We start from the raw sequence: 17669 nt of genomic DNA on the forward strand, positions 1-17669 counted from the left end.
TAAGTGTTTATTTTCTTATCGGTACAGTTATTATTACATTTAAATTACACCACAGATAAGCTGGATAATAAAATCCTCTCCTCTAAAGCTAAAGTGACTACAGGCCTTTCTGTCTTCCAGTGCTTGGAAAATATATATGACAGAAGAAATCTTTCCAGTGATACTTTAAAATGAATCTCTGATGCTGATGCTGTGATGTCTGTCTTCATCTCAGGCGTCTCATGTTCACTGTGAGGATCTTCTGAGTGAAGCCAACAGAAGGAAAACCTCATCTGGTTGTGAAGAAGGAGAGTAAATGGACGACATTCTCAGTGAACCACTTCCTGTTTAGCTTTCACTTACAGAAGGAAAGACCAGGACCTGTTCTCCAGCAGGGCCAGGAAGACCACGACCAAGCGGCCTTGAGATCTGAGGCAGCGTCTCAGGTGGGTGTCAACGGTGTTCACGGTCAGGTCTGTGGTAATCCTGTCAAAAAAGAAAACAGAAAAAAGTGTAGATTATAAATCAACATGTAACCAAAGTACTCTGTGTATAACGCCATAGTATAGGATGTAGTTCAGAAAATGTCAAAGTATAGTATACTTTTCAAGAATAACATAGTATGGTCTGTAGTTCATAGTATAGCACGTGGGCAAAAAAAACCCCATAGATTATTATGTTGTTCAAAAAGCGCAAAATGATAAGATGTTGATTAAAATTGTCATGTATGATATGTGGTCTAAAAAATGCAGTAGAATAATAGTTCATTCCACAAGTAAAAGTATAGTGATTTTTAAAACTGTTCAAATTCTTATATGTTGCTAAAAAAAAACAGCCAAAAAAACCGTAGTAATATGTCAGTTTAAAAAAAGCCTATAGTATAGCATGTCGCTCTACACTCTTCATAGTATAGCCTTTGGTCCACGAAACCTTACGTCCCGGCTGTCTGAAGTAGGTGAGGAGCAACACAAAATGAGTCCAAACGCTGGTTTCGAGAGGGTTAGACGAGTATTTATTTGAAAGAGTAAGTTTGCAACATCACAATATGTGAGGGGGTTAAAAGCAAATGGGTGTTGGTAAAATAAAAATTGACAGGGCTGGCCAGTGGTTTCTGGTCTCGGGATATTCAGGTCCAGCCCAACATCAATACGAAAAAAAACTCTTCCTGTTCACCTCTTAAAACCCAAAAACACACCGCACTAGCACCCTAAACTAAAATTACCAATGGGTTCCCTGTTTTCCTTTCTGAACAATTCAAAGGTCCCTCTCTATCTCCCCAAACATCCACCAACCACTGGAACACATCTCCAAAGTTCTGCTGAAGCTCAGCTTCCCCTCAGAAGAAGTGCCTCAAGATGAAGGAGCCTTTTGAGAGGCAGCTGGCATCGTGATTGGACGGTACTTTGGTCTGTTCAATCCAGCTTCAGCTCCAGAGATGGGAGTCAACGGAGGCATGCAGCTGAGAACAATCCAGAAAACAACAGAGGAGGAGTGCAGGGACAGAACAAACAGAGTAGCATAGTAGTCTCTGAGAAAACATCATGGCATAGCCTTTGGTTCAAAAAACGCCATTGTATATTGTACAAATAACAAGTCAAAGGAAAGAGACATGCATTGTAGAATTGTAGTAATTGTGGGGTGACTGATTTACTGATTATCAGTATTTTATTTTTTACTGATTTACGGTAATAAATCCATTTTAAAATGGCGCTACTTTGGCTCTGAACCTCTACCGAGCTGTGGTCGCTCTGTCTTCTGGACTGATTTGTTGGTTATATGTCGCGAATAAAACTCCTTTAACTTAGCATCTGTCAACAAAACAAAAACCTATCAACAAAGTTTTCTGTTAGAGTTTGTGTTCTTCTAAGTTTAATTCAAAAATTTTAAATACTGTCATTTATTGCAAATGAATATCTCCTCCAAATGTCTCTCTAATAATCATTATCAGCCTTAAAAGCCCACAAAACACCCCTCTATACTGGACCACACTTAGCACAGTCCGGTTCCCCTTCTATAAATCTGCTTGGAATCTTCCACTTCCTGTTTGTCAAAGTGGCCTTCTACCTGGACAGGTTTTGTTGGAGCTCATGCAACAGTCATTAAATAGGAATTTATTTCTCAGAATTCACAGAGAATAGTCTGACATGTTTGCTAGGTTAGCGTCCCACGTTCTTTGGCTCAGCTAAAGCTAACTCTCTCCAACTTCTGGATCTCTTGAGTTGCTTGTTGTTCAAATATCTTGCTAGAGGTGCTGAAGCTCAAAGTCTGAGGTGTTTGTTCAAAATAATTTCATTCTCAAGTCTTATCTGAACTGTCCTCTTTGGTTTTAACTTTCCCTAAACTTAGGAGTTAATGACAGAGCAGCACATCCAGACTCAGTCTCATTTATGTAGAGGTTAAATTTCAGTATCATTCATTGATGTTAAAGTGCAGTTTTTCACATGTTTGTTGCACATGCTCCCGACCAAACCAGTCCAGGTGGAAGACGATGTGAAGAGAAGCTCCGGAGGATGAATATCACACATTTACGTTGAAAATAAATGTCCTTTTATTAGACATTGTCATGCAAAAGTTGGATTTCCCTTTAACGATGTTAAAATCTTTGTTGAGTGTTTTGTTGTTGGTTTCTAAATGTTTTCTGACACTCGGCCACAAAGATTAAAGCCTTTTATGGCTCACAAGCTGCAACACTTCACACATTATCAATTACACACGTGGACAAAATTGTTGGTACCCCTCAGTTAAAGAAGGAAAAACCCACAATTCTCACTGAAATCACTTGAAACTCACAAAAGTAACAATAAATAAAAATTTATTGAAAATTAAATAATCAAAATCAGCCATCACTTTTGAATTGTTGATTAACATAATTATTTAAAAAAACAAACTAATGAAATAGGGCTGGACAAAAATGATGGTACCCATAACTTAATATTTTGTTGCACAACCTTTTGAGGCAATCACTGCAATTAAACGATTTCTGTATTTGTCAATGAGCGTTCTGCAGCTGTCAACAGGTATTTTGGCCCACTCCTCATGAGCAAACAGCTCCAGTTGTCTCAGGTTTGATGGGTGTCTTCTCCAAATGGCATGTTTCAGCTCCTTCCACATATGTTCAATGGGATTCAGATCTGGGCTCATAGAAGGCCACTTTAGAATAGTCCAACGCTTTTCTCTCAGCCATTCTTGGGTGTTTTTGGCTGTGTGTTTTGGATCGTTGTCCTGTTGGAAGACCCATGACTTGCGACTGAGACCAAGCTTTCTGACACTAGGCAGCACATTTCTCTCCAGAATGCCTTGATAGTCTTCAGATTTCATCGTACCTTGCACACTTTCAAGACACCCTGTGCCAGATGCAGCAAAGCAGCCCCAAAACATTACTGAGCCTCCTCCATGTTTCACCGTAGGGACAGTGTTCTTTTCTTCGTATGCTTGGTTTTTGAGTCTATGAACATAGAGTTGATGTGCCTTACCAAAAAGCTCCAGTTTGGTCTCATCTGTCCAAAGGACATTCTCCCAGAAGCTTTGTGGCTTGTCAACATGCATTTTTGCAAATTCCAGTCTGGCTTTTTTATGAGTTTTTTTCAGCAGTGGTGTCCTCCTTGGTCGTCTCCCATGAAGTCCACTTTGGCTCAAACAACGACGAATGGTGCGATCTGACACTGATGTACCTTGGCCTTGGAGTTCACCTTTAATTTCTTTGGAGGTTGCTCTGGGCTCTTTGGATACAATTCCAACGATCCGTCTCTTCAATTTGTCATCAATTTTCCTCTTGCGGCCACGTCCAGGGAGGTTGGCTACTGTCCCGTGGGTCTTGAACTTCTGAATAATATGAGCCACTGTTGTCACAGGAACTTCAAGCTGTTTAGAGATGGTCTTATAGCCTTTACCTTTAAGATGTTTGCCTATAATTTTTTTTCGGATGTCCTGGGACAATTCTCTCCTTCGCTTTCTGTTGTCCATGTTCAGTGTGGTACACACCTTTTCACCAAACAGCAGGGTGACTACTTGTCTCCCTTTAAATAGGCAGACTGACTGATTATGAGTTTGGAAACACCTGTGATGTCAATTAAATGACACACCTGAGTTAATCATGTCACTCTGGTCAAATAGTTTTCAATCTTTTATAGAGGTACCATCATTTTTGTCCAGGCCTGTTTCATTAGTTTGTTTTTTTAAATAATTATGTTAATCAACAATTCAAAAGTAATGGCTGTTTTTGATTATTTAATTTTCAATAAATTTTTATTTATTGTTACTTTTGTGAGTTTCAAGTGATTTCAGTGAGAATTGTGGGTTTTTCCTTCTTTAACTGAGGGGTACCAACAATTTTGTCCACGTGTGTATCTTTCTGAGTAAACTAAGATAAAAAGTAAAAACTGTCTGATTCCTGAATCATGAATATAAATCTTTTTGGTTTTAATGATAGCGAACTGAATATATTTGGGTTTGACATTTTATAAACCAAAAGAAGAAATTAATTACTGGAGAAAACAATCAACAGATTACTGGACAAAGAAAATGTGTTTTCCAACATATATGGCTGAATTCATCCAACATTACAAGATACATACAATTTAAATTCAATTTTATTTATAGAACGCCAATTACAGGTCAAATTGTCTCCAGACGCTTTATTTTTATATTTTTTGTCATATTTAAAATATGACAAAGAAAAGTAAACCTCTTGACTAATCCAATTTGTTATTTGGTTTTTAAGAGACTAATGGAAAACTAAAAATAACTTTCTCCACTAAAACTAATAAATATGAGGTCAAATAGAAGGAACAGTTTTAAATACTGCAGTCCTACGACGACAAGAACAAAGTTTGTCAACAAAAACTAAATCTGCTGGTAGATTCCATTAAAGTCCTAATAAATGATCATAAAGTGTGATACTAAAGGTTTGTGGTGCTAAAAATCTCAAAGTAAAGATATCAAGTTGAACATCTGGATGGAGCTGATAAAAGTTGACTCCATGGATTTTAGGGATGCTGGTTAAAGACCTGCTCTTCCAGTCGTCTTCCTTCTAGTCGCTGTAAAAAGTCACTTCATCCTCGGTGACTTCGACACCTCTTCATGACAACTTGTTCTGCCTCTGACCTGGTGGAAACTCAAGAAACTTGGGGAAAACCTGTCGAGACTCAGATTTTCGAAGAACTCGTCGGGCGGGGGAGTAGAGGGGGGCGGTGGGGGGTAGAGGGGGGAGGCCACCACCCACCTCCCCGCCTACTCTCCGCCCTGACTCCACCCTGACTCTGCCTTGGCTCCACCCAGACTCCACACATGTAGTCACTTGGAAACTACGATGTCAAAGGAATGACGAATTTATGTTTTTTTATCTGATCTGTAGCTCAGTGAGTTAAGAGTTGGCCTATGGAGTTGCAGGTTGCTGATTCAAGACCTGGACCTTCTTAAATTTTTTGAAAAACTTGGACAAAAGCAAAGAAGAAAATACCAGTGGTGGGACTTGATCCTACTACCTTCCACTTGGTAGTCTCTCTTCTTATCCCCCAAGCTACTTGCTCAGATACTAAGGTTTCTTTTTTTTGCGCATTTATCATCAATTTTTTGTGGTTTTTGAGGGGTTTTTTTTAAACTCAAGTCTCGACTCGACCGTTTTTCTCAGGAGGTGGGACTTCAGCCTTTGTGCTGGAGAGTTGAACCCTCAGTTCCAAGACTTTCCAAAGCCTCCAGACCTCCCGAGTCCTCAGGACCTGAACTTTGACACAGTCTGAGGGCTGAAATTTTCTAAGTCCCACAGTTGATCTCTATTAGATTGAACCTTTTGACAGTCTAAGGGCTGAGATTTTGACAGTTCTTGAGTAGTTCACTGTAAGTTTGAACCTTTTGACAGTCCGAGGACTGAAATTTTGTAAGTTCCTGAGTAGGTCTCTGTTAGTTTGAGCTTTTAGACAGTCTGAGAGCTGAAATTTAAAAAGTTTCTCTGTTAGTTTGAACTTTGTGGTTAACAGAAGCCTTAAAACTTGTGACCATGAGTCTTGATTTCACATTTAGACCATCCATCTGAGTTCTTCTCGGACCTTCACCTGTGGGTTCTTTAGAAATCCTGAACAAACTTTGATTCACTTCACTGAACAGTAAAGTTTGTGGAGATCAGAAGGTAACATTAGTTTGATCGATGCCTTCAACTACTAGTAGACTTTATCTAGAAAGCAGTTTTCAGAAATGAGCTCTTAGTAAATCTGTCCACAATCAAACCAAGAACACAGAAAGAGGAAATGTTTGAAGAAACAACTTGATGTTTTCATTTCAGGCGAGAAAATGCTTTAAGACCTTTATTTGTTTTTGTTCTTTTTGATTGTTTTATTGTCTCTTCTGTTTAATTTTATCTTCTAAAGTCTAACTGGTGTCTTTTCAAATGTTTTGTCTTTCGTTTGATTCTTCTTAGATGTTCAGTTTTGCTCTTTTCTCACCTTTTATTTTTTTCTAATGTCTGATTTGATTTTGAAATGTTTTGTCTTTTTAATGTTTGTTGTTTTTTCAGATGTTTTATCGGCTTGTTTGAAAAATTTCCTTTTCTTTCCCATTGTTTAATTTTTAAATTAAATCTTTTAGGTTTTTCTTTTTAAATGTTTTACCACCTTTTAATTTTCTTTTTAAATGCTTTCTTGTATTTTCTGTTTAATTCCTATTTAAAGTTTTATTGTCTTTAAGATAAATTTTCTAATTAAACATTTAATATTTTAATTAAATGTTTTCTTTTTAAAGGTTTAATAATCTAATTAAATGTTTTGTAATTTTTTTAAATGTTTAATTTTCTTTTTGTTCAATTTTTAAAAAATATTTAATTATCTAAAATACTTCATCTTTACTGTTTAATAATTGTTTAAAAATGTTTGTTTAATTTCATAACTACATGTTTTGTATCTTCTATTTAATTATCTAATTAAATATTTTTGTCTGTTTAATATACTTTAATTGTATTTAATGTTTAATTTTCTTTTTAAAAGTTTTATTGTATTAAATGTTTTTTCCTTTGATTTAATTGCTTTTTTAATGTAGTTTATTTCTTTTATATTTTTTCTGTCAAGATTTTAACCTCAATCTTAAAAATGAAAAACAGTTAAATCACAATAAAAATACTTCTGTTGTCATAATGAGTTAGTCAATTATTCAGTTTATCAATCCAACTTTGTTTAGCACCTTTCACACACACGACAAAACTAAACAAGCAAAGCATAGAATGATGCCAAGACTATGATTAAAACTCAAAAATTTTAAACATTTTACATGGTATTAAAATGTGTTGTGTCCAGGGGATGGAGGGAGTTTGTTCAAGTCTTGTTGTGCTCATACAGTAAATCATTTAAAATAGAAACTTGATATTCAGATATAAGGAAACTGTGGAGCGACAGAAGAACCAACAATATCTCCTGTTTTCTCCTTTAATGAGTCAACACTTCTGGTGCTTTCAGACCAAATAACTACAGACTCTTCACAACCTGTTCAAACTCTTCATACAGGACCTCACCACACGGGTCAAGAAGGTTTCCTTCTCATTTCTACTCTGAAGCTCACCTTCTCCTGCTCAAACTGCTGACAAATGTTTCTGCTGCTCTAAATTCTGGTCTCCAGAACTCCCTAAAAACTCTCGAAGTCTCTTCTGCTGCAGGTTGCTTTGTAGAACTGTTCCAGAAAACCTCACTAAACCACATGGAGGGGCCTCAAGATAGTTGTCCAAATGAAACCGTACAAAAACCAAACTAGCACAACCCAAACACTAAAGTCTCCTGCAGCCTACCAGAGAACCTCTTTAAACAGAGAATCAGGACAGGAACTCTTACCTTCTTGACAACCAACATTGGTTCATAAACAATAATACAGAATGTGTCTGACCAAAAACCTCTGAAGACTCACTTCAGCCAAGATAAAGACAACTCAGCTGCACCAAATCCACTAATCACTGCACACACTAGCACCATGTGCTAACTGTGGCTAAAGAACCACATTTACCAAGACAACTATCCAGTACAAAGCCCTAAAACTCACCAAGAAACACATTAAAGATGACTTTACTGCTGGAAGCTGCAAGCCAATGCCTAAAGAACAAACTAAAGCAACAGAGCCAAACCCAGTTCAGTGAAGAGAAGCAGAGGAAATGTTTGACTGCAGACATAAAGCAGGAAGACACTGAGCTGCTCAGGTGTTCCTGATAACACCAAGCAGCCACCTGGATAGCCAATAGGAACACAGCTTACTGGAAGTCCAGAGGGCTGGCTTGGTGGAGTAAATTTAGTTTAAAGTTGAAGCAGAAAGTTAACAAAGAAAGTTGAAAACCACCTTCTGATACCTGAAATCTCTGAGTTTTCACACAAAGAATGCCTGAACATGTCAAACTGGTTCCTTAGTAGAACCTTCACTGTAAAATCGTCATAGTATGGTGTGTTGCTCAAAAAACATTACAACTGTCTAGGGTCGCCAACACAAAAACAGGACAAACACTGGTTTCCAGGGGGTTAGGAGGCTATTTATTTGAAAGAGTAAGTTTTGTAAACTTACTCTTTCAAATAAATACCATATACAAAGAAATGTACAGAGTGCTACTTACTGTATTTTAAAATTTACATTCCTGCACAGAACATTTCAGATTATTTCACCACAGATCAAGGGTACAGATTATTGTTGTTCACTGTGTATTGGGTAGTACTAATTTTGATTTAGACTGATTAGCATACAGAACCCTATGATGTTTATGCTTTACAGCTGAGAACTAGTTGCTGAAAGTACAGAATATTATTTCTTATTTTAGGTGTGATAATTGTCAGTAAACATTCTAAGAAGTGGAAATTGACAGGTTGTATTTAGTGCTGTTCTTGCACAATATTTGTCACTTATTAACTGCCCTCAGGATACTGTTGTTGAGCTTACCAGTTTTACATAACAGGCAGATGCTGCAGCTGATGATGCTGTAATTCACATAAACAAGGAGACAAGTCCATCATAATTTGAATGTTAACAGTCCAAAATGAAAAGGTCATATACAGCTTTCCTACTGGGTTAAAGAGCCCCCAAAAAAAACAAAACATGAAAAATACTCTGTAAAAGCGAGAGGTCGGTAGCAGCTTTCATTTCTTTCTTACAACTTTTCAGTGGCCCCTCCAAAAAATCTGTTGTACCCCCCCCCCCCCACCCCTAGATTATAAATCTAGATTTATAATCCAGATTTTTTTTCTGTTTTGTTTTTGACAGGATTACCACAGACCTGACCGTGAACACCGTTGACACCCACCTGACGGAGACGCTGCCTCAGATCTCAAGGCTGCTTGGTCGTGGTCTTCCTGGCCCTGCTGGAGAACAGGTCCCTGGTCTTTCCTTCTGTAAGTGAAAGCTAAACAGGAAGTGGTTCACTGAGGATGTCGTCCATTCACTTTCCTCCTTCACAACCAGATGAGGTTTTCCTTCTGTTGGCTTCACTCAGAAGATCCTCACAGTGAACATGAGACGCCTGACATGAAGACAGACATCACAGCATCAGCATCAGAGGTTCATTTTAAAGTATCACTGGAAAGCTTTCCTCTGTCATATATATTTTCCAAGCACTGAAAGACAGAAAGGCCTGTAGTCACTTTAGCTTTAGAGGAGAGGATTTTATTATCCAGCTTATCTGTGGTGCAATTTAAATGTAATAACTGTACCGATAAGAAAATAAACACTTACTGAACTATCAGAGTCCTTTCAGTGTCTGCTGGTAGAATCAGCCAAAGGTAGAAAACTGGTTAAAACAAAAAACTGTTTGTGGAAAAGGTTCTGCTGCTGCACCGATAAATAAACCAACAGTTATTATATCAGAATTAATCCAAAGGAGGAGAGCAGAGTCTGGGCTGTCTCCTCCATAGGACCTGTCAATCATTCCAGACCGGACTTTCAATCAAGTAGCCCCGCCTCCTGGCTTCGCAAAACTTTAGCCCTCGATACAAAATTCAATATTGATTTATTTTAAGATCGGCCACCTGATCTCTCATTATGACCATGAAAACTAACGAAAAAAACCGTATACAGTCTATGCACGGTACACTGATGACCACTTCCGGTCTCAGAAAATTATCTTATTGTAAATATAAAATGAAAATCAAAGCATCTTTAAAAATTTCGTATATCCCTTTTTGATCATGAAAAGGAAAAACGCCTTGTATTTCAATTTTAATTTAAGTATTTTAAAACAACAATTAAATAACCACTCGTTTTTTGTTTTTCAATAGATCATAATGGCATCATTAGAAAGTTATGTTATGCTGTGAATAAACTTGCAGACAACAGTGTAATAATTATTCTTTATTCATGAGGATTAGATATCTGTGAACACTAATTTACTTGATATTTGATATTGCAAAAAAGGACATTGTGATGTTGTAAAAAATAGTGATGAGATCATTCTTTTAACTGATGTTCTCATATTTGTGAAATTTAAGTTGTGATGGAACTGTTTCCTTGCAGAGGAAAAAAGAGATGATCGTGTTGTTAGAAAATGCAACACATTTTATTTTATTTTTTAAAGTTATTATTTCTTCTTTTACTCCATTTTTAAGGTTTGGATATCCTTGAACAGAATATATCCACATTGTGAAGCAACTCCTACTTGGAAATATTTTAGAAAAGCACACTGAATTACAAGACTTTGCAGAACAGTGCACTAATGTAGACTTAACATGCAAGGCTAGAATTACATGATTTTAATAGTAATAGGTCGTGATCTAAAGTGACTCGATCTGAGGCATGAAAGTCCAGGGCTGAAAATGAGTCCCACTCCGGCCCTGCCCTGTAGGCACAGTGCTGGTGTACATACTGTATATCTTTGTAGTACAGTGGCAGTTTAACAGCTGAGCAGCATCTAGTACAAGCATGCAGGACCAAGTTCCTAAAGTAAGTCATAGTCAAAGATCTGCACTCAGTACGATCAGTTGTGTAAGACACCTACTATAATAGCAGCTATTATGTGAAGTGCCATAATGAACGTGTTGAATTTACATCATTGTAATAGGAAAGAATAAATCTGCAGACCACCTGCTGATGCTGGAGACTGTATGATTACTGTTACCTGACAAAAGTCTGGGTTAAGAGAAATGGGCTGAATATCCGTCTGCATTTGTTGGAGAAATAAAACTCACGAGCCCTCTGGTATTTATTGAGGAAACCTTTTATTTGTGGACCATGACGTATGTAACAATTACAAACCATAAACAAAAGAAGGAAAATATACATATGTGGCTGCATTGCGTGCAAGAAAACACAAGGCCTTTTACTTCCACAGCTTCTTGATGGACATGTTCTTTTCGCTGTCTTTCTGCATCACCTGAGGAAGAGAACGGTGAAGAGTCTTAACTGGAAGCTACAGGTAAAAAAAAACTCAGTATACAAGTATGGCTTATTCTATGTCAATTCGGCTAACTCTCCCAGTTCATATAACTTTTTAAAGTTTGTGTAATATTAAGCCAGCATAGCTATCAGTTATTCGGCAGAGCATAAAAAATTGCCACAGATTTTGCTAAATTTACCTTTAGGGCTGAAAATCCCACATTTTCAGAAATGTTAACTATACTTTCCCATGGATTATTTTAAATTCCTTAAACCTTAACTGGAAAGGGTTAATGTTCATTACCAATGTATAAAAACTGGAATGAAAATATCGAATGTTCTGGACTTTTCCTTGGCCACAAACTGACATTCAGTGGTGCAATTTCATAAGTATGTCTCTCTGGCATGTTAAGGTTAAGGTTTTTCCCCCCTCTGTGATACCCACACTCACTCACCACTATTAGGTACAGCAGTAAAATCAATCCAACTGCTGACATAAAATCCATTTTCAGTTTTGTTAATGCCAAAAAAGGTGACAGTCCCACTTTAGGTTTATTGTTAAAGTCATTGTGGGTGGCTAACAGTCAGATTCACGAAAAGATGTTTCGTAAATCATTTTTCCATTTTTGTCAAAAACTGAGAATGTTTCAGAAAGGGTAGAATTTATGGCTAAACTGTTGAATTGGACTGCTTCAGATTTCAACCATGTACCTATTACAGTGGCCAGTGAGTGGCAGTATAGCACAGAGAATTACATACCCATGAAGTAAAAACGGTAAATGTCATTTTGCAGCCAGTGAAAAGCATGAAGATTAGATAAATTATGGAGCCACATCACCTATTTTCTCTGAATATTCACACTTAAATGGAAAAATGTCATCAGGTATTTAAAATAATTGCTCTTGGGGAAAATATTTAATCAAATACCTTTAAAAAGTGGGATTCTCAGCTGTATAGTCATGTCTAAGAAAATCGGTGCCAATCAGTTTTAATGCACTGCTTAATCACGTCGAGATATGACAGAATTATATTAATACTACACAGAAATGCTATTTTTCAAGGCAGTGAAAACTGGTGACGATATTAATTCATGAATCTTGAAGATTCTTCATTAAGGTAGAAAAGTATTCATTTGCTTGCTGTAAAACATTAAGCAACAAACTTCAGATTATCCTGAAAGGTTTCGTGGATGCTCAGTACAAATTTAAACCCAATTCATTAGAAAATAAGCAATAGGTGAGGCTTCAAAACTTCATGACTGAAAAAAGTATTTGGAGTACAGCTTGAGATTTTGTAACGTCCAGTGAATTGAATAGAAGTTTTTACATTAACAGTTATCTATTCACGAGCTAGGAAAGTTAGTTGAGTTGCTATCTGCCAGCCCAAATACAAAATTACAGGATTAGCTCCATTATTTTTGGGACAGGACGGGTCGTTACACTAACCTTTGCCACTGCCATCTCAAAGTCCTCCTGGGTGACGTGAACTCTCCTTTCTCTCAAGGCATACATCCCTGCCTCTGTGCAGACTCCCTAAAACACACACAAAATGGACATTTAATTACATACCGCCTTGTGTCACACCTAACTGCTACAATGTAGTGACTGAATCTTACCTTAACCTCAGCACCAGAGGCTCCGGGCATCAGCTCTGCAATCTTCCTCAGGTTAATGCCACGTGTCAGGTTCATCTTTCTGGAGTGGATCTTCAGGATGTCAAGTCGGGCCTGTTGGTGCAGAAATAAGATGGGTTCAAATGCAAACACACTCACAGTATGTGGAGTAAGTTGTGTAATAACTAACTTTGCAACTAGAATGCATGTTATAATTGAGTACCTCTTCATTGGGAGGAGGGAACTCTATCTTCCTGTCGATCCTGCCTGGCCTGAGCAGAGCCGAGTCCAAGATGTCAATACGGTTGGTGGCCATGATGACCTACAGAGTGCGCGAATGCATCGATAGAAAACATGGATATTTAAGGTGTATAAATAAACACTGTTAATGCAACCATAACTTTGTTTTGAGACCTTCATTTGGCATTTATAAGCTGCATATAAGCCTTTAATGAATGTTTTGACACACTTCAGTAGTTACAGATAGAAGATCTTAAAGTATTTGCATTTAACAACTTCACCTCTTACTGTTACGCAACCGAAACTTGATGCTGGTATATATAAACGGATGAATAGAAAAAGAGCACTATAACCCACATTTAAGTCTCTGTCTCTATTAAATCAAAATAATGAATCAAATACAATGGCACAGTTGCCTGAATAGGAACTTTGTGTTACTGTAACCAAAAAAGGGGAGGAGGGGGATTTCACTAGGTGTGTCCGTGATACCTTGATGTTCTTGGTTGCCTCGAAGCCGTCCAGCTGATTGAGCAGCTCCAACATTGTCCTCTGCACTTCGCTGTCTCCACCTGAGCCGCCCTCCAGGCGAGAAGAACCAATGGAATCAATCTCGTCCATAAAGATGATGGAGGGAGCGTGCTCTCTCGCCATGACGAACAGCTCACGCACCATACGAGCACCTGGGGCAAGACGGGTAAAGAAAAAAATGAGGCTTTATAACCAGAGTTCTGAAAAGTCTTATCCAGGGTGGACAGGAATTTTGATTCAAGTATTGAGAGATAGATGAGCTCACCCTCTCCAATGAACTTCTGGACCAGTTCAGAGCCGGACACCCGGATGAAGGTACAGTCGGTGTGGTGGGCCACCGCTCTGGCCAGCAGCGTCTTTCCTGTACCAGGGGGACCGTACAGCAGAACGCCCTGCAAGCATAAAACAAATATAAAAGCCATTGGTACTCTCACTGCCAAATGGCTACACAGTTTCTGAGTTCACATAGAAGAACTCTGAGAATCTGATTTGTCAAATCTGTAACATACAGTTTTAAATACTTCAGAATTTCAAACTTTTACAGTTAATTGAATTTCTTTGTGGTTTGGTCTGTTGGGTGGCCACAACAGGAGAGGAAACTGTGTTGGGCATTCTGCTCCGTTTTTGATGTTTCAAAGGTCAATCAGTAGAATAATGCATTCTAAAAATAATCACTAGCTACACCTTCACAAATCACTTCTGTTTGGTAAGACGTGTACCGCCAAGAAACTAAACATACTTTTCTACATTTAAACTTTCCTACAAATTATTTATATTGGTGACAAAATAGTTTGGATATTATCTGAAGAACTCTGTCAAGCTTTATGAGATAATGTTGTTAGATTAGAAACTTGTTTCCTACAAATTAACATCAAAATCTGATAAAACAACACAAAAAACTGCACAGTTCTTCAGCTCTATCAGGGTTCTTGCCAATCACCCACCTTTGGCTGTGCAATACCTAAAGCCTCAAACAGCTCCGGGTGCTTGACAGGCAACTCAATCACTTCTTTGATCTCCTTGATCTGTTTATCCAGGCCACCAATCATTTCGTAGGTGGAGTCTGGCACCTTCTCCACCATCATGAGGGACACCAGAGGGTCCACCTTGTTGGGCAGGATCTTGTGCAGGGTGTAGCTGTCGTTTCTCAGAGCCACACGGCAATTTGGAGTCACCTGTTGCAAAAGTGACAAAGGGATGATAGAACACTGAGGGGTACAGGTTTCCTAACACTTGTGGCTACAAACGAAAGATGCAATGTTTGTTTAATAAGTGTTTTGTTCTGTACATTACCGTAAAGACAACAATAGCATAACTATAGTACAATCATTTTTTAGATTAACAATTATAACACTTACATCGTTGATGTCAATGTTCTTGTCCACATCCACAACAAACTTTCCTTCTGGATGAACCTAAAAATGATGAGGAGACTAATCAGAATTGTCACCTACTAATCAAAATTCAGCGCGCTGCTTTGTGCATGTACACAACGTACCTTGACCAGCACTTTCTTTTTGTCCATGACCCTGACCACTTCTCCTACGTAGGATCCCTGCTCCTGCAGCAACTGCAACTCCTCACGAAGGAGACGCACTGAGAGACACAAAGAAATTAAAAGTTTTAACTGTGGGGAACAGTTCTGTAGAACTTCATAGCACAGAATGACATATGTTGCAATACGATGATGCAGCAGAAATAAAAACAGTGTACCTTTGGCATTGAGCTCATTCCTCTGGGCCTGCAGACGTCTGAGATTCTGGCTCTTATCGTTCACTGTCAACTGTGGAGGAAACAGCAGTTCACACAGTTACATCTTTCAAAGTACTTGTGCAATACTGCCTCACATGACAAGCTAAAAGTAACGCATAGATATTAGTTTCTCACCTGCAACTCTTCTATCTTAGACAAGTAGTATTGCCGGAGACCCGATCCACCTTTACTCTCCCCCATCTCCATCTGTTAAAGGATTAAAAAAAAAAAAAACATCAAATTTAGCAAAAAGTATGATCTCCACCATTAACATGAACTAAAGCATCAACTAAATACCACTCTCACTACAAATCAATGTTGAATGTTGTTTTTTATTATTAAATTGTTTTTAAACTAACCTGATAGATGTTGTTTCAAGACACCAACATGTAATTGAAGTTTTTCTGACAGATACAGACAACATTTTAATTTGTGATGTATTTTTTGATTTAGTTACAACGAAATCTTACAGTGTAATCGATCTGAAACATGGTGGAGCAATACCACAAGAGGTACCATTAAAAGTATGACTTTTACAAAGACAGGGACATTTATTGACAACAATTTAAAGGCTTGGTCAGACGTGCTGAATAGCATATATCCTTAAGTACAGCCTTTGCATCTGGTAACTGCATTGTTTCAAATTGTGATTGAAAGCAAATACTGGTTTAGCCCTATTTTCAATTCAAGTGTTCATCTGCAAATGTCAGCAAATTGTGAAAAATATCCACAGAAAGTTCCCAGAACACCAAGTATGTCTTCATAACATATATTTTATCCAACAATTGTAAAAAAAAAAACTACAATAAAACATTACGTTTTTGGTTGTAAATCTTCAATTTTGAAAAGCGTAAACCAAGTTAGTTAAGGTTTTTTCAAATATTTCCAAATCGCATTAATAACACAGATGACAGTACCGGTAACACTGATAACCCATTAAGGCTGGTTAGTAGTGCTAAATTAATGTATTTTAAGTAAGCAAAACACAGTTATCAAAATGGATTTGTATAACATAAAGTATTAATGTGGCCTAAACGTCACCGTTGTCTCCACAATAACCTATTTTATTTGCAGACTAACATAAGTTAACGCTACCTAACGTTAGCTAACCCACAGACAGCACAGGCGATGCTATGGAAACACTCCGATTCACAAACTATTCACGACCCAATTTTAAGGTATGATTAGCCTCATTTGAAGTTCTGCTTTAAAATTAAAAAAAGAGAAAACAGTTACCGACACACCGCTGTCAGTCATTCTTAGCAGCTAGCTTCTGTTAGCTACGAGCTACGTTCAACTGACAGTGAGCCTAAGTTAGCTGTTAGCTCAGTTAGCTACAATGAGACAGCAAACCGGCAGCATACAACACATTCATTGTTTTCAATGAAGTAACATTTAAAATACCCCCACCACCGCTGCACAGCAGTTCAAGCTCACGGCCGGTTTAAAGAAACGATTCAATTCGCAGAAAAAAGCAACGTTTCCTCGATAATGTTTCAATACACTGAACAAAACGATGGAAATAGACACCTACATGATCAATCCCGTCCACCTCCATCTTTAAGTTTCTGCATCCGCTTGAGACCACACGTAGTTCCTGTTGACTTCTTCTTCGCGGTATTTTTATTATGTGCATATGCGCACACCGTCCCCTGCGGCCCTTATTTTTTAATAACCATAGATATGAAGAGCTCACAGCCTAAGCTGTGGCTGTAACAAAACATGCGACTTTGCATGTTTTAACACCTTCTTTTGCAAAGAAATCAACTCATTCTTGCCATCTGCTGATTACACTTTAAAGAAAATCTGCCTTTATTTGTCACGTTGAGATAAAACGGAATAAAATGTTCCCTCTCCAGACTTTACAGTAGAGCCTGGAAGTTGCCTGATCGCAGACCAGCTCTGTGTCCCAGCAGGGCCATACATTCATCATGCCTGTTTGCCTGTAGTGGGAAAACAAAATATATGTAAATATAAGTATATGGAGTGCGAGATCTCCCTGGTCGATAGAGTGCTTTGAACTTCATTATGCAACAAGCTGTCCGGCTGTTATAAACGAGGCCTGTGAAAAAGAAGTGATTGCTGGATGTGATAAAGATGACATGTAATAGTTTACGCCACCATGAATCTGATTGTAACATCCACACTATTAGAAATGCCGATAAGAGCATTTGTGACTATTTGCTTGGTGTCATAAAGTGGGCTGTTTGATTAATACGAGCAGCTGGCCGGCTCCAGGTTC

General features: G+C 38.0%; 2 protein-coding genes across 6 annotated transcripts in view; one reads left to right on the top strand and one right to left on the bottom strand.

Annotated features, from left to right (window-relative positions):
- The window catches only part of LOC110971258 (MAGUK p55 subfamily member 3-like), a 54601-nt gene extending 44931 nt beyond the window's left edge, over window positions 1-9670 (top strand). For 2 of the 4 annotated variants that reach the window (XM_051939062.1, XM_051939064.1), the window contains one exon: window positions 9193-9670. In XM_051939062.1, coding sequence (XP_051795022.1) covers window positions 9193-9225 — 33 coding nt within the window. In that variant the 3' untranslated portion in view covers window positions 9226-9670. Of the gene's footprint in view, window positions 1-214; window positions 1688-9192 lie in introns of those variants that run through there. The other 2 variants (XR_007937813.1, XM_051939063.1) reach the window with 2 other exon arrangements.
- Window positions 9671-11121: 1451 nt separating this feature from the next.
- psmc5 (proteasome 26S subunit, ATPase 5) lies at window positions 11122-17033 on the bottom strand. 2 transcript variants are annotated; one of them, XM_022200448.2, is made up of 12 exons: window positions 16962-17033; window positions 15563-15634; window positions 15389-15458; window positions 15174-15271; window positions 15034-15090; window positions 14620-14850; window positions 13941-14067; window positions 13637-13827; window positions 13131-13229; window positions 12911-13021; window positions 12741-12827; window positions 11122-11293 (listed from the first exon to the last, which is right to left on the bottom strand). In XM_022200448.2, the coding sequence occupies exons 1-12, from the start codon at window positions 16983-16985 to the stop codon at window positions 11240-11242; spliced, it is 1221 nt and encodes a 406-aa protein (XP_022056140.1). In that variant the 5' UTR covers window positions 16986-17033; the 3' UTR covers window positions 11122-11239. The 2 variants fall into 2 exon arrangements, with proteins under 2 accessions (XP_022056140.1, XP_051795026.1); XM_051939066.1 differs by lacking the exon at window positions 16962-17033 and adding an exon at window positions 16832-16951.
- Window positions 17034-17669: the final 636 nt, after the last annotated feature.

The sequence above is a fragment of the Acanthochromis polyacanthus genome, chromosome 19 (assembly GCF_021347895.1).
Source record: "Acanthochromis polyacanthus isolate Apoly-LR-REF ecotype Palm Island chromosome 19, KAUST_Apoly_ChrSc, whole genome shotgun sequence".
NCBI lineage: Eukaryota > Metazoa > Chordata > Actinopteri > Pomacentridae > Acanthochromis > Acanthochromis polyacanthus.